Source organism: Desmodus rotundus, chromosome 3 (assembly GCF_022682495.2).
Source record: "Desmodus rotundus isolate HL8 chromosome 3, HLdesRot8A.1, whole genome shotgun sequence".
Lineage (NCBI taxonomy): Eukaryota > Metazoa > Chordata > Mammalia > Chiroptera > Phyllostomidae > Desmodus > Desmodus rotundus.
In genome coordinates, this window is record NC_071389.1 from 65,048,999 (window position 1) to 65,071,215 (window position 22,217).

The 22,217-nt window shown below is 38.6% G+C and overlaps 1 protein-coding gene across 1 annotated transcript; it reads right to left on the reverse strand.

Moving 5' to 3' along the window:
• Nucleotides 1-4,005: 4,005 nt before the first annotated feature.
• Nucleotides 4,006-21,393, reverse strand: LOC112309264 (guanylate-binding protein 2). Its single transcript, XM_024565471.4, has 11 exons — nt 21,128-21,393; nt 16,985-17,193; nt 16,321-16,448; nt 15,260-15,369; nt 12,808-13,004; nt 12,218-12,460; nt 9,860-10,140; nt 8,192-8,404; nt 5,908-6,010; nt 5,427-5,620; nt 4,006-4,303 (listed from the first exon to the last, which is right to left on the reverse strand). The coding sequence occupies exons 2-11, from the start codon at nt 17,172-17,174 to the stop codon at nt 4,187-4,189; spliced, it is 1,776 nt and encodes a 591-aa protein (XP_024421239.2). The 5' UTR covers nt 17,175-17,193; nt 21,128-21,393; the 3' UTR covers nt 4,006-4,186.
• Nucleotides 21,394-22,217: the final 824 nt, after the last annotated feature.

A 22,217-nucleotide genomic window follows, 5' to 3' on the forward strand; every position in this document is an offset into this window, starting at 1 on the left:
ACTTCTTCAACAAATGGGCCTGGGAAAGTGAAGCATCTGAATGTAAAAGATTAAAATACCTGCATGTAAAGATTAAAAATCCTTATGCTGCATCATATACCAAAACTACTCAAGATGGACTAAATACTTATGTAACAGTTGAATTTTTAAACTGCTAGAAGAAAACATAGGGGGAAAGCTTCTTGACAGTGGCCTTGGCAATGATGTTTTGGATCTGCCACCGAAACCACAGGCAACCAAATGAAAGTAGGAAATTAGGATTAATTCAAAATAAAAAGCCTTTTCACACCAAAGGATTCAATCAATAAGTGAAGATGCAGGCTATGGAATGGGAGAAAATAGTTACAAACCATACATCTGATAAAGGGTTAATATCCAGAATATCTGAAGACTTTTACAACTTGATGGCAAAAAACCAAATAAACCTATTTAAAATATGAACAAAGTAACTGAATAGACATTTCTCCAAAGAAGACATAAAAGTTACCAACAGGTACGTGAACAGATTCTGAACATTACTAATCAGCAAGGAAATGCAAATGAAAGCCGCAATAAAATATCACCTCACACTTTCCAGAATGTGTATAAAAAACAAAAGTAAAAGAAAACGAATGCTGGTAACAATGTGGTAAAAAGTAAATCCTTGTACACTCTTGGTGGGAATGATAATTGGTGCAGCCACTGTAGAAAACAGTATGAAGTTGCTTCAACAAAACAAAACAAAACAAAACAAAACAAAACAAAACTAACTACCACATGATCCAGCACCCTACTTCTTGGTATGTATCCAAAGCAAATGAAAACGGTATCTCAAAGAGAAATCTGCACACCATGTTTGCCAAAGCTTTATACACAATGGCCAAGACATGGAAGCAACTTCAATGTCTTTTGAAGGAAGACTGGATAGAAAGCTTGGTATTTACGTACAATGGAATATACTTCAGCCTTAAAAAAGTAATCCTGCAATTTGTGACAACATTTATGAACCTGGGATACATTATGCTAAATAAAATAAGCCAGACATATATACTACAGCGTACCACTTGTAATATGAAGAATTGGAAACAACAAAACTCAGTGGAGCAGAGATGAGATTGGTGGTTGCCAGGGGCCGGCAGGTGAACCGGGAGGTATGATTAAAGGGTCCAAAGTTTCAGTTTGTAGGATTGATTTAAGGCAGTGATTTTCAAACCTTCTTTTTCCCTCATGGCACATGTAGTCTGATTACTAAGGAAAAAGAGGTGCTCTGACCTCTTCTCTGTTAGGGTTCAGTTCATGTGTGCCATGAGAAAAAAAAGGTTGAAAATCACTGACTTACGGGAATTTTTTACATAATCTGGATATGAGTCCTTGTTTGATATTTGCATTGTAAATATTTTCTATTTGGTGACTTGATATTGCTATTATATGACATATTTTAATGAGTAGAATATTTTAACTCTTTTTTTATTGCATAATAATTGACATACAACATGTTAGTTTTAGGTGTACAGCATAATGATTTGATATTAGTATATATTGCAGAATGACCACCATAATAAGTCTAGATAACATTTATCATCATGCATAGTTACAGAATGTTTTTTCTTGTGATGAGAACTTTTAAGATTCACTTTCTTAGCAACTTTAATTATGCAATACAGGGTAATTAACTGTAGCAGCCATGATGTATATTACATCCTCATGATTTACTTTGTAACTGTAAAGTTTTACCTTTAGACTTTCTTTACCCAATTCTCCCACTTTCTTCCCCATACATCTGGCAACCACCAATATGTTCTCTTTATATATGGGCTCATTTTTTTTGAGTCCATATACAAGTAAGATCATAAGGTATTTGTTTTTCTCTGTTCTGACCTATTTAACTTAGCATATGCTCTTGAGTTCCATCCATATGATTGCAAATGGGAAGACTTCCCTCTTTGTTATGGCTGAGTAATATTCTATCATATATACGACGAGCTCTGTCTGGAAAGAGTGCAGCCATTGTTAATATAATGAGAAAGATCTGCACAACATCAATGTAACCTGGCAGCCAAGGAGAGTGGACTGGAATGAGCATGTGTGAACAATGACAACTTCACTGTACTAGTCAGTGGGGGCAGTAGACACCATTGAGTGAGCATGTGCACTGTGTGGCCGTCACATTCAAAATGACTGAGTGAGTAGAGCAACAAATTTGCATCAAATTTTTCATTAAGCTTGAGCGTTCCTCCATGGAAACTATCTGGATGATTCAGAAGGCGCTATGGGCAACTGGTGATTGACAGCTTCATCATGATAATGCACCTGCTCATGTATCACATCTCGTGCAGAGTATTTTGGTGAACCATCAAATCACCCAGGGGATTCAGCCCCTGTATAGCAAAGATTTGGAGCCCTATGACTTCTGGCTTTTCCCAAAACTAAAATCACCTTTGAGAAGGAAGAGATTTCAAACCATTGATGAGTTTCAGGAAAATACAATGGGGTAGCTGATGATGATTCCAACAAAAGATTTTGCAGAGTGTTCTGAACAGTTGAAGAGATGCTAGGAGAACTGTGTGAGGGCCCAAGGTGCCTACTTTGAAGGGGACTGAGGTGTCATTGTCCTATGTACAATGTTCCTTGTATCTTGTGTCTTCCTCAATAAATGTCACTATTTTTTATATTACATGGCTGGATAACTTTTAGACAAACTATATATATATATATATATATATATATATATATAATGCAGCCAACAAATGTTCCTTTGTTTTCTTTAGATACATACCCAGAAGTAGAATCACTGGATCATATGGTAGTTGTATTTTTAATTTTTGAGGTTTTTTCAGTGGCAGCATCGATTCCAGTCCCATCAACAGAGCACTAAGGTTCCCTTTTTTCACCAGCTTTTGTTATCTCCATTGTTGTTGATAATAGCCATGGAATATTTTAATTCCGATGAAGTGTAATTTAATATTTTTCCTTGTGTGTATAGTGCATTTTATATCCCATTTAAGAAATCTTTACCTACCCCCAAATTATAAAAATTTTCTCTGTTTTCTTTTAAAAGCTTTATGTTATTAGTTTAACATTTAAGACTGATTCACCCTAAATATATTTTTGTATATGGTGTGAATTGAGGGTCAATGTTCTTTTTTGTCCTTCAAAATATTTGGTCCAAAACAAAAGCAAAAAGGCATGGAGAAAAATAGAACCCAGTTTTATGTTTTGTAGGATTATAGTTATGATTCTAAGAGGAATAAAAATAAATTTATTTCAATTTTGTGTTAATCTTTTCTGTCTTTGACTCTAGAAGTTACTCTTTGAACTGTGGGAGGGAAAAGACTAGAGAAAGGAGAATAGGAGGGAGGGAGAGAGGTAGGGTGGCCTGTAGGCAAGAGAGTAATTATCTAGAAGAATTTTGTAGACAGGGAAAATAAAGCATCCACACAAAATTCATTTTGCAACAGAGGCAAACACTTCTTCTACCATTTTCCCAGAATCCCATCTGTGCCCATGGGCCACGTAGCTGCCACCCAGTAAGGAACTGTACACTGAGTGCACCTTGCAGTCAATTGTCCCAGGTCTTTCGTATTTGCAGCCAGGCTGTGAGCACGATGACTTAGCAGGAGTGATGATTCATTGCGCCCCAAGGAATTGATCAACTGTTTACTTCCCTCAGCTTTGCCCTACGTTCACAACACTCCGATTCTATCCCAAGACCAAAGTAAGCTTTTGAGCAATAGAATGGGGCTTAGGATATTTAGAAGTGTGATGTACGTGAGGGAAAGCAATTCTACTCCGAACAGAGCCATCCTGATTTCTCCCCATTATACATTTTCAAGTGTCTCTAGATTCAATAGGCATGGTTTCAATAGACCTGGATATCTCATATCCAGGTATAAGAATACTGGATATTCTTATCCAGATATGTGGGATTCTTAACTGGATCCACGCATATCCATCAATATGCAAGGATCCCATTAAGAATCATGCTAATCATTATTACTCTAATTAAACATGAATTGAATCACTCTGTAAAGAAAACACTGACTTTATATTTTATTTCATCTTTGCAAACTTTATGGCAATAACATTGCAAACATCACGATTTTAATTTTAATTTAGGGGCAATTGTTTGACATTCTGAAGTTGCTCATTCAACTTGTTCCTAGTCGAGGGGAGGGGAGCTGGTGAGGAAATGATGCTCCTTGGATTTTTAGAGTATGTTACACAATGAGAAATCTTCTGCGAATCTCCTCTGCATATCCCTTATCTCTTTTTGAAGTTTCCTGCTCTCTTCTTGAAATCCCTCCTTGAGAAGCCGTTCATTTTCCTGAAAGGGAAAGTGAAGACTGAACTCACACAATCTAAAACATTTCCCACATTTGCCAAATTATTTCCCCTGTCAATACCTACATTAATCTCTCATGAGTTTTTGAAACTTATTTTTTCAATTTGTCCCTTTCTTAACTTCTATTAAATCACCCTCTCCAGAATTTTCAATGGCTGCCAATAATTTTTCTGGGCTTTCTTTAGCTACATGAAACTTCTTCTCTTATGGTTTCTAAAACATTAGTGACACCAAATCATATTCTTATCCCTCTTCATCCACATGCAACACAGTGTTTCTGGAAAATCTATCATGTTTTCCCTTCAACTCTGATCTAGTTAGTGTGGGCTCTCAAATATACATCTAAGACGGTAAGAAAGATGAATGCATTGCAATGGGATGGTTACTACATGATTCAGAATCATGGCAGATGTTTGACGAGGGAACTCAGTACAACTTTCCAAAACTTGGTGACAAGGGGACAGAAATAAGTTGAAGAGATTGGGGTCTGCACTGGTCTGTACTTTATTTCTGGGTGAACATCTGGACTCATCAATGACTTGGAATAGAGCCTGAGAAGAGGAAGATACAGGCAGCCTGGGTACTTAATTACATGATGAATTGTTTGGATGGTCAGGGAGTCTTCCCACTCACAGGGCGCCTTCAGGGACAAAGTAATACCAGGCATGGCACAAACAAAATCACTGTGAACTCCACTCAGTAGGGTAGACAGACCAGGTATTCTTCCACAAGGTAAGACTCAGAAATACCGCTTAACTCTCATGAAATTACAATTTCCTTTTTTGAAATTTAGAATATAATAGTACCTACAACATAACATGAGGATTTGGTTACAGAATGACCATAAAACCAAAATGCAGAGCCCGTCAGTGAATAGCTATTATTTGTTGGTGATTTAATAATAAAAGATTTTATGAGATTTTATCCTGCAAGTAAGTGCCATCAATTAACCAGAGACAGTTATAGACAGAAGCAGTAAGAAAATGAAATATCTACTAGTATTTGGGCTACAAAAGCCCTTAATCTGACACGAAGCTCTACCGTCTAAGCCTCGTTTTTGGCCCAGTGCTGTGGAAGATAAAATGGCGATGACAGAATAGAATACCTGAAGTTTAAGATTTAGAGCCTTCTCATGCTCTGCCATTAACTGGGCCCTCTCCTTATCCATCTTGTCAGTCAATTGTTTCAAATGTTCCTGATAACTCTTTTCTTTCTCTTCCAGCATCTGCTGAGTCTTCTTTTGCATTTCCTCCAGCTTATTTTGTGCTGCTTCTGCAGATTCAGCCTTTATACGTTCCACTGAGGAAGAAAAATGAGCAGAGAAATGTGAGGATTAAATTGTTAGAGACTGATTTTGCTTTTCATCCCCACCTTTTTTAAAATTTATATGCCATAGAGAAAGTTTTTGTGATAATTTTTGCAGTAAGCAAAAATTGGCCAAAACTAACAGTTAAAAAAATCTGGTAGAACTATGAACTATATTTATTATTCTTTGCTCTACAGGAATGTTTCAGATGGACTAATGTGGCTAATATGAACATTTCTAGGGCTTTCCACCTATCCCAAGGGCTTTCCCCTGTTCTCACCTTCAATCTCCCTTTCCTTTTCTGTGAGTGACTGATCAGTCTGTAGAATGGCATCAGCCACAGTCTCCGTGGACTCCAAGTATTTCCTCAGTGTCTCTTCTGCCTGGTGATACAGAGGAAGTTAGAATTAAGAAATAGAGACTATGAGTTAAGGCAAAATCCAGCAATACGTGTGTTAATTCAATTTAATTTTATCATTCATATAACAACCCCTGGAGAATTCAAGTAGCATTTCAACCTAGCTGCCCTAAAAGCCAACTTTGGGTCATCTCTCAAACCTATTTCATTCCCTATCACCCCAATTTTAGTCATTTAATTAGTAACTCTGGTTTTCTAACTGTTATGGATATCACTTTTTCTCATACATCCCACATGCAATCATCAGTTGATGCTTTTTGCCCTGTCTTCACATAAAACCAACCAGAACCAATCACTTGTCACCAGCCCCTCCTTGGTCCAAGGCATCATTACTTCTTGTGTGGACCATTGCATTAGCTTCAAAATTGGTCTGCCTACTTTCATTCTTGCTCCCCTACAGTCCATTTTTCTCAGGGCACCTAATGTTATGCTATATGATTTTAAGAAAGATCAGTTCACTCTTATGCACAAAACCTTCCATGGATTTTCCTACTCTTTCCAAATACAATTCAAAGTTTCTTAGTGGCCTCCATGGTACCACCTTGTCCGGCTTGTGGCCCTTGAACACCTCTTTGACCTCATCTCCTGCCACCTCCTCCTTTGCTCACTGCCATCCTGCCACATTTCTTGCTATTCCTAGGATACAAACCAATTTATCCTTCTGAGTTTTCTGCTTTGAAGTTTTGTTCCCCTAGATGCCCAGTTGGTTCATTCCCTCACTTCTTTGAAGACTGTGCTGAAACATTACTTCAGACAAAAGCCTTCTGTAAAAACATGTAAAATAGCATCACATTTCCTTCCTCTTCTATACATGTTAACCTACTTTCCTTTTTCTTCAGGGCAGTTTTTGACTGTTAGAATCATTCTCCCCTTTGTTCTTAGTAACAGAACTCTGATGTTTTATTCATCTGGGCAGGTTGTGGACCATGATAAAATTTTGTATTTTCTGTTCAACATCCCCGGTAGCTGGGTGCCTGTAATGATGAAATTCTGGCCAACAGCACTTAAGCAGAGGCTGATGGTACTTCTTGGAAATCACCTTAAAGAGAGTTAACCCTTTTACTCTTCTGTTTTCCCTTTTCCCTCCACCTGTAATGTGGAACTAATGCATGAAACTCCAGGAGCCATCTTAGATCACAAGTTGACCATGAAGAGAGACTGTGTGCTCAGGGGGGGGGGGGGGTGGTTAGGGCAGAACAAAGGGACAGGCCTGAGAACAATGTATCCTGGAGTTGTCATTACCAACCTGCATTCCCTCTTCATCACTTCCCTTTTCAAAAAACGTTTTATTTATTTTTTAGAGATAAGAAGACAGGGAGAGAAACATGGATGTGAGAGAGAAACAGGGATCAGTGGCATCTCATATGTGCCCTGACCAGGAGTCGAACTGACAGACCTTCACTTTGCAGAAGGAAGCCCAACCAGCTGAGCCACACCGGTCAGGGCCTCTTCGTCACTTCTTGCACTCAAGAGGGAGATGTTTGTCTTTTCTAAGCCGCTCTTTTTTAAATAATATGTACCCAAACCTAATTCTAACTGACATAACCTGAGTACACGAGCATAAAGGGGTAGTTACAAGCACAGTCTGCTATCTGGGTTAGCACGCCCGCTGGACCGCTCCTTGCCTGTGTGTTCTTGGGTGTTCTTTTACTTCCTGTGTCTCAGTTTTCTTATTTAGAAATTGAGGATATGAATAACATGTACTTTTTAGGGTTGTTGTGAGAATTGAATGAGTTAAGCCCATCCATTTCCTGAAACACAACAAGGTCTGAATGTGTTAACTATCATTATTTTTGTCTGTAAGCTATATCATTTGTTTATTTCTGGTTAATACTTTGTGAGACCTTTTTTTAAAAATTGCCTTAGTCCCAGAAACTTGACAAGACCTGACATATAGTTAGGCCTGAATAGATCACTCCTGGATCACTGGATGACTAAATTAGTGAATTAATTGTCCATTTTTTTGAGGGCTTCACCTGTGCTTCCAAGGAGGAATACGCACTGCATCCCATGGCAGTCTCTCTCCCACATGAGTCAGTGAGTGGATGAGTGAGAGGCAGAGGCAATCCCATTTTGGTTGTTCCCACTGTAGTTTGAAAGAGTCATCTCAGCAAGTCCTCAGAAATAGTACTCGGTAGATATTTACCTCTATCCCCTTTCTGGGTACCTCGTAGTACTTATTCTTCAGCTCCTGTTGCTTCTGAACAAAGAGATGATAGCCTCCTGGCTTAGAAAATGTCCCCTCCTTCACATCTTTGTCTAGAGGACTAAAAATGTCCTGAAGTAAGGCCATGCAACACTCTGATGATGCTTTCACATTCTGCTTACAAAAGTCATCTCGTTTTGCTACTAAACATTCCTGTGAAGTGACAAAATAGCACAGATGTACAGTCAGCCCTGAGGAGGATGTTCCCCACACACAGACTACGGAGAAATGCTTCTCCTGCAGAGATCGACATCTACCTTTCTGGCTGTGATTATCTGAGGCCCCTTTCTCTACTTTTCCTGCTGCAGACAATGATTCCAAAGCACAGACACTGTTCCATATGAAACTTCCCCTTTGAAGTCCAATTTCAGAAGAGCTTAGAGTACAAACTGTGGAGTCAGGAAGCCCCGGGTGGATGGAGTTCCTGGGTCCATCCCTTTGTGGCTTTGTGACACTCAACCTTTGTGAATTGAGGTCTCCTTGTTGGTAAAACAGGGGAAATTATATCCATTTCATAGATTTTATGTCAGGATCAGGTGTGGTGATGTAAAGTATTAACCTCAGTGGCTTTTCTATAAGTGTTCAGTAAACCGTCAATGATTATTGATACAGCCTTTTGGGTGAGAATATTTTTGTAGACTTTCTCGGTCTAAGGCTAAGGAAGGTAATGCAGATTGTATCCCAGGTATTTTGAGTATTGAGAAAGCCTAACAAAAATACAGAGTCTGGCAGAAGTAAGGCCTGCTTGAGTATGATTGGTGGGGTATTAATATGGGTGCGATAATGTATAGTTTTAATTTGAACATTTCACCTAAAATGTCAAATGGTGTGCTTGACTGTAATATTGTTATGTTACAGAATTACATGCTCATGATTTTGTAATAAAAAGGGGGTGTTAGGTTTGCTGGACTCTGTTCATTTACCTATGTTATATCATTCAGGAGAACTTACGTATCCAGCTTTTACATTAGTCCAGAAGGATGTCCATTGTCTGCTGACCTTGACCAATCTAATTTCATCAGAACCTTTAAATGCAGGGAGGTGACATTTGTAAAATCCTGCCTTGCAAGCCAGGGAAGGGATTTTCACTTGTCCAGTGATTGTCAGGCAGCGACCCTTCCTTAATTTGTAAGAACACAGACTTGCAAACATTCTCAAACAGCATTCTTATGATTGGTTTCACTTTCTTGGTTTTCTAAAAATTCGACTATGGCTTGACATTAAAGACAAAACCTTTTTAGTATTTTCACAAAGAATCGTGTCCTATCAGATTATTTGCAGGCAACATGAAAGTGTTGTGCCTTTGATTCACTTTAAAAGAAAAATAAGTGTAAATAATCTTATATAAATACTGTTTTACAATTTACTTATTTGCTTCAAATATGGCATCCAGAAAGGGACTACGGGAGAGGATAACTGTGATAAACATAGTTGGTGGTGGGGCCATGGTCTACAGGACTGAGGCTAGGAGTATCCTACTTTTTTAGTAATGATTGCAAATGAATACACATTAACAGAGTGCTCCTGTCTTTGGATTTAGGAAGAACTACTCCTATCTAGAAAGGCCCAGGTTTTTCTGCCCCTCATTATCTAGAATAGTGCACATACCGCTAATTCCTTCTGGAACTTTTGGTCCACATCCTTGAAGGAATTCTTCATGAAGACTTCGATGGCCTCTTTCTCACTGGCCCTGTGCAGGTCCAGCAGCTCCTGGAGGGTTTCGGTGGGCAGCTGCACCTTCTGGGCCATCTGCTGGTCATAGTGGGCAATGGCCTTTTTCACTGCGGCTGAGTTCTCTATCTCGGCCAAGGCCAGGACCGCGTTCTCCATGCAGGGCAGATCCCCACTGCTGATGGCATTGACGTAGGTCAGCACCAGGTTCTCCAGTCCTGCAAAAGAGAATTTAAGAAATGAGCAATTATCAGTTGGTGAAAGAGAGGAACAAACCATAAATTGTTTAGTCCTGAAAATGCGAATTTAATGATTTAATTTTTGAGAATCAAGTGCTAGAATATTTGTATGCTTTTCTAATATCACAAACAGTAATTTTGGAATTTTCTAAGGGAGAATAGTGATGGAATATTTTCCTAACCTCTAGATTCATAGAAGTTTAAATTTTTCTTTCTCCTTTCCTCATCCAAAAGGAAGACGGTGCAGTGAATGGATCAGAAAGGGATATTTTGTGGTCAAGATATTAGGTCTTGATCTTTTCTCAACCATTCTACATCTCCCTTTATTCTGCCTTCCTTTCTTTTCCTTCTTCATTTCTAATTTATGAAAAAGGCTAAGGAGTAAACTTCGCTTGCTTATGTGTGCATGTGAGTGTGAGCGTGTGTGTATATCTGCTGTAGGCCACTAGTGCTATGTTTGGCCTGGATAAGCAAAGCTTCCTAGATACTCCCTTATGGGAGCTACCTGCAGAGTGGCTGACTCATCCAGGTTTGGGCAGAGCTTTGCTGGTTTTAGCATTGAACATCTTACAACCCAGGAAATCCCGGCCTCGGGCAAAGCCCTACCCGCGGCAGTTCTTCAGGACTCGATCTGGGCCTTCTCTTCTATTTCTACAGTTTTAAATAATATCCATATGGGTACTAGTGAACTGTATTTTCTGCTTTGACTTGATTGTTAAGCTTTATATTTGTATATTTGAATATCTGCATGTTATGCCTTCTTTTATACATCTGAGGAAAACCAATATTAAATAATCCAAATGTAAACAACTTCATCCACTCTGAAAAACTACTTCTCCTCCAGATATCCCTCTTAGTAATTGACACCCATTCAAGCAGTTGCTTGATTTCAGAACCCTGGAGTTCTTCTGATTCCCTACTCACATCCATTATTGTGCCTTATGGATTTAACATTAAAAATATGTGGGGATCCTGTCCATTTTGACCATTATCATAATCTTAGCCTAAGAAAATCCCCATTTATTACTAAAATCTTGCAAATATTATCCATGTTCTCATTGTCTCCTTTATATCCCTCCAACACGTCTACAAAATACCCAGGAAGACAGTTTTAAATGTAAATGGGATACATTTACCTCTCTGTCTAAAATTCTTCAAGATTGTCCCATTGAATTTAAACTCTATTCTCCTTAAAGACACCTATGATCCTTTCAAGTACTGGCCCCTACATACTTCTCCAGTTGTGATGCCACTCTTATGCTTTCTGCTGTTATTTAACACACTGTCTTTCTTTTCCTTAGTTGAAATTACAGAGTTCCTTCCTGTCTCAGACCTTTCTGCACGATACTATCCCTGTCTGCAAAGCGTTCTCTCTGTTCTTCTGCTTGATGCATACTCACTAAGTTATCATCTTCCATGCTACTTTCAGAGACAAATATTCTCTCTTCAAATCCAAATTATCTCCTACATGCATACACTCCTTACTTTCTCATAGCGGCCTATTATTTTAATTTATTGTGCTTTTCACTTTTTATCATTATAATTTAAAAAAATTTAAGTACCTTCATTCTTGTGGTGCTGAAATGAGGATAGAAATAAAACATTTTCTATCTACCATTATACCTAGTTATTGGTGCATTTCGTGAATTTCTAGTCAATTTCCCCATTCCTGAATTGCTGGATAAGGGACTGGCGCTAAGGGCAGCGGCAAAGACTCACATCATTGGGGCATTTGCCTTCTCTGGCCTTTGTCAGTCTACAGAGATCTACTGGGAGAATCTTCCACAAATAGGGAGCTGAGAAGTTTGTGGGGAAAATTACTGCACAAAGATGGACTCTAGTTCTCCTCTATTCATCTTGCTCATACAAATATTAGATAACACCAGAAATAGTTTCACTTGTCACATAAAGTTCACAATGTGATCCTTGTGGTATGTTCTCCTGAGCATCATTAGACTATGTGTTTCTGATAAGTACACTTATATCTCCTTCTTTTATTTTCTTCAATGGACAGAAGGAAAGTTCAGGTAAGAAGTGGGGAGCGAGAAGAACTCACGAGGCCCAGTGACTATGATGCCGCCTGAGAGAGTCTTGGCCTCAGAATATTTGAAGATGTAGAAGCAGAATTCTGCTACTTGTTCTCTGAACTCAGGGTTCAGGTCTTCCTCCTGTAGCTCCTCCAGGTGGACCAGGTACTTCCTTTGAGCAGGACGGTCAAAGATGAAGCACTTCTTCTTTGGGAAGAACTTTCGGATGCACAACCGAGGTTCATTAAAGCTTTTAGTTTTTTTATTGTCACCTAGAGAAATGGAAATTAGAAGTAGTACAACTTTACACTAACTATCTCAAATATGTGACACTTCAACTTCGTAATATGCACAAATCCTATGGAAAGAGACAAAAAATACACTCATGATGGATCAGGAATTTTTAAGAAATTGAAGGGTAGAGAAAATTTCTTTCTCCAAGAAGAGGAAGATATCTTAAAATTAGATCCATCAGTTCAGCCAAGGAATGTTTTCATTTCCTGTAATAGAACAGTCAGAATCACACAGTTACAAAATTATAATTTTAACATCTCCACACAAATGGTCATTTTAATATTCTTTTCACTTTAATTGTCACCCAATGATAAGTCCCAGTCACCTTTCTTTAGTTTCAGTGACAACTCCAAATACTCATCAGGAGTGATGGGTTTTCCATTTGCTTCTAGGTTCAGGGAGAAATCTCTCAGAGTCCACACAAAGGCTGGGAAGAAGCTCACAAAGTCAGCTGAGTCTTCAGCCTCACCATAACCAGGTGAGGATTTTGCCCTGATTCGTTCAGTCAGCTCTGTTACATAGCTGAGATGCTAACATAGGAAAACTGCAGAAAAGAAGAGCACTTTTTATGCAGTATTCTCTCCCAAAGCTCAGCTGAAATATTTTTTCTCTTAATTAGCTCAGTCATTCATTTTTTTCGATCATCCCACAAATATCTATTAAGCACTTACTATGAACAAGGCACTGTTCTAAGGACTAAGAATATTGCAATAAATGAGGTAATACTAGTATCATAAAGTTTACATTCTAGTCGGGTAGACAGGTAATAAATATGTAAATAAAAGTATAATAAAATTTGAGATATTAATAAAAAGTATCTGAAAGAAAAGTGAACTATGCTAAAGGTCAGAGAACAACTGTGTGTGCCTCTGGTGCTGGTTGATGTGGTTGTTCAGCGAAATTCTCTCTGAGGTCGTCTGAGCAGAGATCTGAATGAATGGTGGGAGTCAGTCACGCACAAATCCAATGTAGGAACATTTCAGGGGGAGAAAATAGCACTTGCAAACAGTTAGACAAAAAATTACTAAGTGTGTCTAATACAAAGCAAGCAGGCCAGTGTGCCTAGGGCCAAAGTCCTAGAATGGATAGGGTCCAGACCATGTAAGCTATAGAAAGAGTTTGAATTTTAACCTAAATTTAGTGGAAAGCCACCGGGAAGTTTTAAGCTCAGGGGGGATAAGACCTGATGTGGGTTTTTAGGAGACCATTCTGGTTGGTGTTGCATCTGTGAGAGGCAAGAGTGTAAGCAGAGAGAGGGGTTAGGTAGTTAAGGAGGTAACGCCGATGAGAGAAGATGGAAGCTTCATCTAGAGTTATGGTGCAGAAAGTGGTGAGAACTGGGCAGCGTGGGCAAATACCTATGACAGTGCAGCTGACAAACTTGCCAACTAGAAGTTTCTAAGATATGAAGAAAGAAATCGTCCAGGATGAATTCTAAGTTTTTGATTGAAGGACCTGTGTGGATGCTGTGGGAATTTACTGTGATAGTGAAGCAGTGCTGTTGAACAGAAAAATTAAAAGTTCTGTTTATTTTTCATGCTGTTTGAGATGTCTCTTAACCTCTAAATAGAGAAACTGTGTGAATGTCTCCACATACAAGATTGCACCTGAGAGCAGCGGTCCTGATCGCGTACACAACTGTTGTGGTAATCCACTGACAGGTGCTACGGAAAGCCTTGAGTCTGGGTGAGATCACTTAAGGATTGAGAATAGAAGAAGAATAGAAGATGCCCAAGAATTAAATAGCTATAATATTTAGAAACCAAGAAGATGGAACAATTAGGAAAGTGGACTATTAGGATGCATTGACATTCTAGACACTAAAAGAACCAACTGTTTCAGAAAAGAGGAAAACATCAACTATCAAATGCTATTGTGAAGTCAAAGAGTATGAGAAGTATCCATTAAATGGAAGACCACGAAGGGGATCTTTACAAACGCTAATGCAGGACAATGGTGGAAGTTGTGGATAATGTCCAAAGCTAGGAATGAAGGAGAGTGCAGGGTAAGGTATGAGAAGGTGATGGAGCTGAGAGATCAGAGTGTTAGGTGGATGTGTATCAGTTGTTAACATTTCTAAGAATACAGTGAACTAAGAGCTAGAAGTTTTAACATAGGGAAGAAAGGTTTGTTCACAGGGAGGTTGGTAGGTGACTGCAACAATGAGGGATGCTGTAGTCTTGGTGCATGCCATTCAAAGGACTTTCTCTTTTTAATGGGAGAAGAATGAGAAAGTATCTGGAAGCTGTCATAAGGAGCAAGGAGGTTATCTAAATTTTCTGGGATTTACGCAAGGTATAGGAGAAAATATCACCACTAAAATCACTGGAGAGGCCTATGGGGGAAACAATGTCCACAAAGTATAGACAGAACTCAGTTAGAAGGAAATATTTAGAGGAGACGATAAGGATATAGAGCTGTGCTGAATGAGAGCATGAATTTTTAGAGGATGTTGAGGGTTAGGCAAGGGAGGGGAGATGAACCCAGATGCGGGATGTACAGAGCCTTGTGCAGCTATGTGTCTAGGATAATGTCTAATGATAATCTCATTCTACTGAGGGACACAGATGATAAACAAGTAAACAAAAATAATATCTGAGACACCAGAAAGGCTTGGCTTTCTGGGGCTGATTGAACTAAATATGGATATTGAGCATAATGGGATTGTTAAGGAGGGGACTTATGAATTCTTCTGTAGTTGCCCTCCACTCTACCTGGTGAAAATATGAAGCTCTGACTTTCTGGATTTAAGTTGTTCTGGACCACAAAAAGGATACTGCAGTTGGTCCATGGCCAGTTGGTTCATGGTTCCCATGCTGTTGTAGACAAAGGTGCTACTCAGGAGGACTGCCAAGGCAAAGATCCAGGAGTCGTTCTGGTTGTCTCCCTAGACGTCATTGGAGAGCCACATGGAATAGACAGGAAAAGCGCCATGCTTTCAATTCAAGTAGATAAAGTCTGAACCAGCTCTGTTTCTATTTATCTGTGGAAACTTATGTCAGTCATTTCCCTGTGCAAATTTTTCTCACCTGTACAATGAATTTAGGAACATTAAATTCAGAGTGTCATGAAATTTAAATAAGGCAATGCATATAAATGCATAAGAGAGTGATAGTAATAAGTATTATGACCACTTAATACATTTCAAACAGGTCTCCTGAAGTTAGATTGTGACCCTATTACATTTCTATGGCATGCCATGGTAAGGAACTCCTTACTAGTTAGCATGTGCTCCTTTGATAGGAGTTTTACAGGTCTAGGATTTATAGGAGTAATAATGTATAATCCTTTCTGAACAAAGATATTGACATCAAATTTTATCCTTTGCTTCTCTTATGAATAGCACAGCTGCGGATAAGACCATATTTACCAGCTTTCAGGATTCCTATTGTGAAAAGTCAGACATGTTTATAAAGTATCTAGTCAGGTTTAAAGGCACCTTCACAGCCTCACCAAACATTTTTCTATGATGTTAAAGAAAAATGACTAAAACTGCCATTGGCCATTACTTCTAGGCTGTATAACCTATCAACAGACCTTACGGCCCACTCTCAATGCTCATGTATGTAATGCAGGCAGGCGGAGTTCAGTGTTTAAGGTATGCGGCGGCTCTTCAATGAGCTTGTTAGCATTATAATCTATGTTTACTTTCCTTACATAAATCTTACTTTGGTTGGTTTCAGACTGGATTTAAGGTCAAATGTTGACCACTAATAAGTAAATGAAAGGAATAATATGTCGATATGATATGTTAGAAGCCTACATCAAAGAGTGGGGGAGGCGGTAAAAGAGGGCTAGTGATCTGACATAAGTAAGATTTAAAAAATTCATGTTTTACCTTCTCTACATCTCCCAGGCCCTCGGTGTCAAGCAGAACGAGGGTGTGGTCTGCCTTCTCAGGGTGAGGCACACACCACATCCAGATTCCCTTGGTGTGAGACTGCACCGTGGAGCCCAGAGAGAAGCCTGCAGGGGGAGAGGAGGGAACAGGACTTGGATTTCTAATACTGGAAGGTTGTGGAAATGGAGATAAAAGTTAGTGAAATCAAAATTAAGAGACAAATGAAACCATAATCAATGTTAACCTCAATTATAACCAGAAAAAGGGGTTAATTAGAATATCCAATACAAAGTGAAACATTTATTTTACTTTACAGATGAATACAAGCTTTAAAAAAGATGACAAAAACAAAACAGGAAATTCCAACAAAATACAACAAAAAGAAAAATAAAGAACAGTGCAAGCTTAATATTAACACCCAAACATTTTAGTAATTGTTTTATACTTTATTATTGTGTATGTTAACACATGACCTTATTCTTCCCAGAAAGACACATTATAGTGTAAAAGGGGAAATGAAGGGAAAACGAGAAGAGTGAGGTGACTCGTATCCTCCAGAACAGAGTGAGTGTAGGGAGCTCATCAGTGAACTGAACGTTAGGTTTCGCTATTTCTTTCCATCTCTAACTCTCTCTCCTCGCATCTCCGTAGTCATGCTCACCCTTGCTCTTCCCAGCCAGCTTGTTCATCAGGTAGGATTTGCCCGTGCGGTACAGGCCCACAATGGCCACCACGACAAGAGGCTGGGTAATGGCAGACAGGGTCTTCAGAGCTTCCGGATTAACGACTAGTTTCCCATTAGTGTTCCCAATGAGGCACACTGGGCCTGGCATGTGGGTCTCTGAGGCCATGTCCAGGGTGCAGCCTTGTCTGCAAGAGAGGAGATGGAATGGAAAACAATTTCTGGTCAGAAGCTGAGCAAGAACTTACAAATGAACTAAAACTTTATTTTCTGTCTTTGGCCTTTGTTCCCTATATGTTTTTAAAAATCCTGTGGCCCCTTTAAGGTTGTCCTATAGATTAGTCTACTGGTTCTTTTTAAGAATAACTGAATTTTGAAATAATTTGTATGTACAACAGGTTTGAATAGTCTTCATATACAACTTCCACGGCATCTGTTAATGGTAATGCTTTATACAAAATTTTAATGTTGCTACAATAGTGTTAACTAATGTACATACCTTTTTCACATTTCACCATTTTCCCCACTAATTTTTTTTCTGATCCACAACCCAACCCAGATCTCATCGCTGTTGTTTCCTTAGCCTTCTGTCATTTTTGATAGTTCCTCATTTTTTATTTTGTCTTTCATAACCTTGCTATTTTAGAAGAGAACTGGCCTCTTAGTTTGTAGAATATCCCTCAGTTTGGGGGGTTCTTTTGGTGGTTCCCCATAATTACATTGAGGTTACGCATTTTCAGTAGTGCCATCCAAGTGGGGTTTGCCAGGCTCAGTGCATTGCATCATGGGATTCGTGATGTCTGTATGACACCGGTGCTATGATGTTAACTCCGATCACTCGGTTCAGGTTGTGTCTGCCAGGTTTTTCTATTGTAAAGCTCCTACTTACCCCTTTGTGATTACAAAGTACCATTTTGGAAGATATTTTTGAGACTGTGCAATTATACGCTCACCATACTTTCCTATCATTTTCAGTGCTAATTTTAGCATTCACTGACAATGATTCTTGCCTGTAGCAATTATTACTGCAGTGTTTGCCTATGGATCATTTCGTATTCTACCATTCCTTCAACATTTTTAAATTTGAGTTCTACTATAAAGAGGAGCTGTCCTTTCTCCTCCCTTTTATTTATTTAGCCATTCAATTATTTAGCTTTATCTGTATAGATTCATAGTTACTTATTTTCTTCTATGGATTTAAATACTTTACTAGCATTATTTATTTTGTTGCTTAATTTGCTCCATATTTTTTATTGATACTTTCTGAGGCTGGCTTCCATGTCCTATTGGCAGGCACCCACCACATTCTGAGCATTTCCTCCTTCCTGGTACCACAAGGTATCCCACCTAGTATTGTCTGATTCAGTACTTAGATGCCAAGATCTCACACTAGGTGTGTACATCACTTCTAGGCTTCTCAAGGGCAAGGTTAAAATATGGTATATGTATGTACGTTTGTATATATACCAACACAAGTGTACAAACATCTGCTTCTTCATCTATCCATTTGTATTCAAAACTTTGACTTTCTGCTTAGATTTCTAATTCCAATCTAACACAACAGAATTTATTCAAACTTTTCTTTCTTTCTTTTTTTTTACTCCTTTCTCTTACTACGAGAGAAAGGAGTAAAATATCTGAGAGCTCTGGTTCTCAATATCTGTAATAAATTTAATTATTTGCTCCATTCTAGTATACATAAAAAGTAATTTCAAAATTTTAAATTCATACTTGTGTGATAAATAAATCGACTAACTGGAGTACATTATTAGTCTGCAGTTCGTTGTGTCGTTAGCCTCATGCACACAGTCAGAACACTGTATTCCAAAATGTCTTCACTTGTAATGCAGTCAGGTTCATCTGTTACTGTCTGTGTTTCATTTCAGCCCCCCCCTCCAATGTCTTGGTCCATTTTAAATGTGTATTTACTTCTTGAGTATATGAAACATTACATGTTTCTAAGAGTCAGAAATTTCCAAATAAGTGTACTCAGAGATGTCACTTCTCCTTCACTTTACTACACCATCCTCATTTTACCACTTTCTATTTTTATTCCCCCTTTCTTCCTCCCCCATAGTCCCTGATCTCATTAATTTCTTGTTTATACTTCCTAGATATCTTTTTCACAAATGCACACATATATGTCTGTTACCTTACACACATTTTCGAACATGAAAGATCAAATGGTATAGATATTTGGAAACCACACCGTGCCACTTCATAGAAAGCTTTCTCATTCTTTGTGACACTCCTACTCCACTATGCCTATTGGCCACGGTTTACTCAACCAATCTTCCATGTAAGGGCATGTAAATGGCTTCCAAAATGTTTTAAAATGACAAGCAATGCTGCAATGAGTAACTCTGCTAACCTATTTATATTTTACTTTGCATTTTAGCTCTTTCTTCAGTACAGATTCCTAGAAGTGGGATTGTTGCATCAAATGTAAGAACACACCTTTTTGTTACATGTTGCCAAATTCCTTTCTAGAAGGGTGTACCAGATTGCCTTCCCCCCAGCTCTCCTTGTGCCTCATTTTCCAGAAAATGGAGATTTTTATTGTGCCTCATATCTTCTGACTTCCTTACAAAATCTCCTTTTAAAGTTTTTCCCCTTCACATTTAAATGTTTAAATTGAACGAGTGGGAGACCTCTGAGTCCCTGTATGGAGCATATGGATAAATTTGTGTAAAGCATATCCACATGCCTCGAAACACAAACACCTAACTCAGGCTTACCCCCCTTTCTCGCAGGCTGTTCCTAGACAGGGTCTGGGTCCGATGGAGGGACTCGGGCTCCCCATTGGCTCCCCGCTCTCACTGCGCTAGAAGCCCGGGAGCTGCCCCAGGCCGGCCTGGTTTCCCACTCACTGGTTCTTAATCTTCGCTTTGCATCTGCATGTACACGTTTTTCACCCAAGACTTGACGTCGTAGACCTTACCCTTACTCTGTTGATTTTCTTACTCCGTTTTGTTACAGACTTTGACCCCTGTGTTTTCAGGTTGATTCTTCCCTATTTCCACCTATCTGTTTGCATTTTGCTTTTAATCATTTCAGGGAATGAAGCTACAATTATGAAACATTACTTTATAAATCAAAGTTTGTTTTTTTCTCTAAAATCTGCTCTATATAATTTATTCACACAATTATAGACATGACCAGAGCTTGACGATTTGATAATTTTAATAATTTTATAAAGTTAAAAGGAATGAAAAGTCTTCCTTTATTAAGTGTTCCTTTTGTTAGTCTTCCTTAACTTTTTGCTTTTTTTTTATAGCTTAAATGTCTCAATCCCTGTAACTTGAAGTGCTCCTTATATAACATTTGCTCGTTTTTTGAGAAACGAGCAGATAAAGACTTTAGGCATCCCCACTTTTACTCTTATCCTGTAAGAAAGAGTGGGTTTCTCTCATTTGGAAGTTGGTTACCTGTGACTTGCTCTAGGGGAGGGCTTACGTCTCTCAGAATGGCAGTCTTCACTGCTCTCTGGCTTCCTATCTCTCCAGGGGAAGATGAGAAGGAAGGCTTTTGTAAAAATTAAAATACAGTTAATATACAATATTATATTCGTTTTTCATATGGTTAGGACCCATTTTCTCTTACAATGATGGCCCACAGGGACTGCTGACAAGTGGATATCCTGTCAGATTTTGCAACATGAGACATAATTCCATAAAATGCGAACCATTCAATACCGGCCTCAGACAAATAGTGGCTGTACAAAGATTTTATCAGCTCCCAAATTACAAAAACTTGTTGCCTCTTTTTGCCGACTCCAAATTGCCCAACTTCTACTTACCTAGCATATAAAAGTTTATTTTAAAGAATGAAATGGAGACTGAGCTTAGTAAGTGGGTTTTGTCAAGGATAAACGTAATTTCAATGTCAAAAAAAGAGATAATCTTGGAACATTCCTGACTCAGTGTGGGCTCTCCCTCTGCTGGAAGCTCATTGAACACAGAGCTGGAGCGGTGGGGCTCTGAACAGACACCCTGCTGCCTGACAAGGTCAGAATTCCAGCTGAGCCTGTGCCAGAGCCAGCTGCAGCCTGTCACTGGGATGGTCCTTTCAGACAAAGTAACAGACCCTTGTAAATCTCTTCCCACCCTGCCTCACTCTTACCGGGAGCAGAGATCCTTCAGAGTTGAGAAGACAGCAGCTTCAATGAGAAAGTTCTAAGTGCCTTGCCTCTTCTCTTTTCTTCTGAGTTTGACTGCACTGGTTTCTCTCAATTTTCTCTCACTGGCAACTTGGCCTTTTAGTCTTTACCCCTTCGATGTCCTGGAACAGAGGAACTTCGATGTCCTCTGCTTTTCCTTCAGAGACCTAGCGGCTATAAACTGAAAGTAACAAGAAACCTCTGCAATAAAATAGACTAAAATGAAACTGAAAACACTGAGATCTGGGCAGTCAGCCACCGCTCTGCTAGTGAGAGGGTTTGACACAATGTCTCAACTGGAATCCACAAAATTTATCATTAGAGACTGTCTGCAATACAAATAAAAAGCCCATTGGAAAAATCAACATACAATTGACCTTTGAACAACATCTGTTTGTACTGTGTGATTCTGCTTAGGTGCAAATGTTTATATTTATAATATAAATATGAATGAAAATAATCTTTACCTTAAATAATACCTACTTTTTTATTTGAAGAAAAATACTCAAAATAAAATAAAATACTCTTTATTTGAAGAAAAAGTTCCATATAATGTACTAAATCAGAGAATTGAAATCAGTGGGTGAACTAAGCAAATTGTAATACTAAAGCTTTGTTAGATGCTCATTTAAAATATTATCTAACATCGTTCGCCTGTTTAGGAAATAGAGGGCCAGTGGGGATCACTTAAAACTGTTATAGGCAGAAATGATGATCGTTTAAATGAATGGTCCTGGGTGAATCAGATACCCTTAGGAAAACAAGAAAATGACTCCTTGCTTATACCATACACACAAAGCAATGCCAGAAGGATTGTAGAATTAACATAAAAAGCAAAAAACCATAAAGCCTTTAGAAAATGATTTCGAAGAACATTTTTAAGTATTTGAAAATAGGGAAAGATTGTTAGAACACAAAATGTACTAAACACAATCATAAAGACTGACAAAGTAAGATATTTTCTTCATCACAAGACACCATTAATACAGAGAAAGGCAAGCCATATATGTAAGAAAACAAAAAAGACAAATGACCCATATACAGAAAATATAA

Bases quoted from the DNA above. Each gene is read 5' to 3' on its own strand.
- LOC112309264 (XM_024565471.4), bottom strand. From the start codon at position 17,174: ATGGCCTCAGAGACCCACATGCCAGGCCCAGTGTGCCTCATTGGGAAC. The intron at 16,449-16,984 runs GTGAGCATGACT...CTCCCCCTGCAG, and splicing joins GCTGGCTGGGAAGAGCAAGG to GCTTCTCTCTGGGCTCCACG. The intron at 12,461-12,807 runs GTGACTGGGACT...CCATTTCTCTAG, and splicing joins GTCACTGAAACTAAAGAAAG to GTGACAATAAAAAAACTAAA.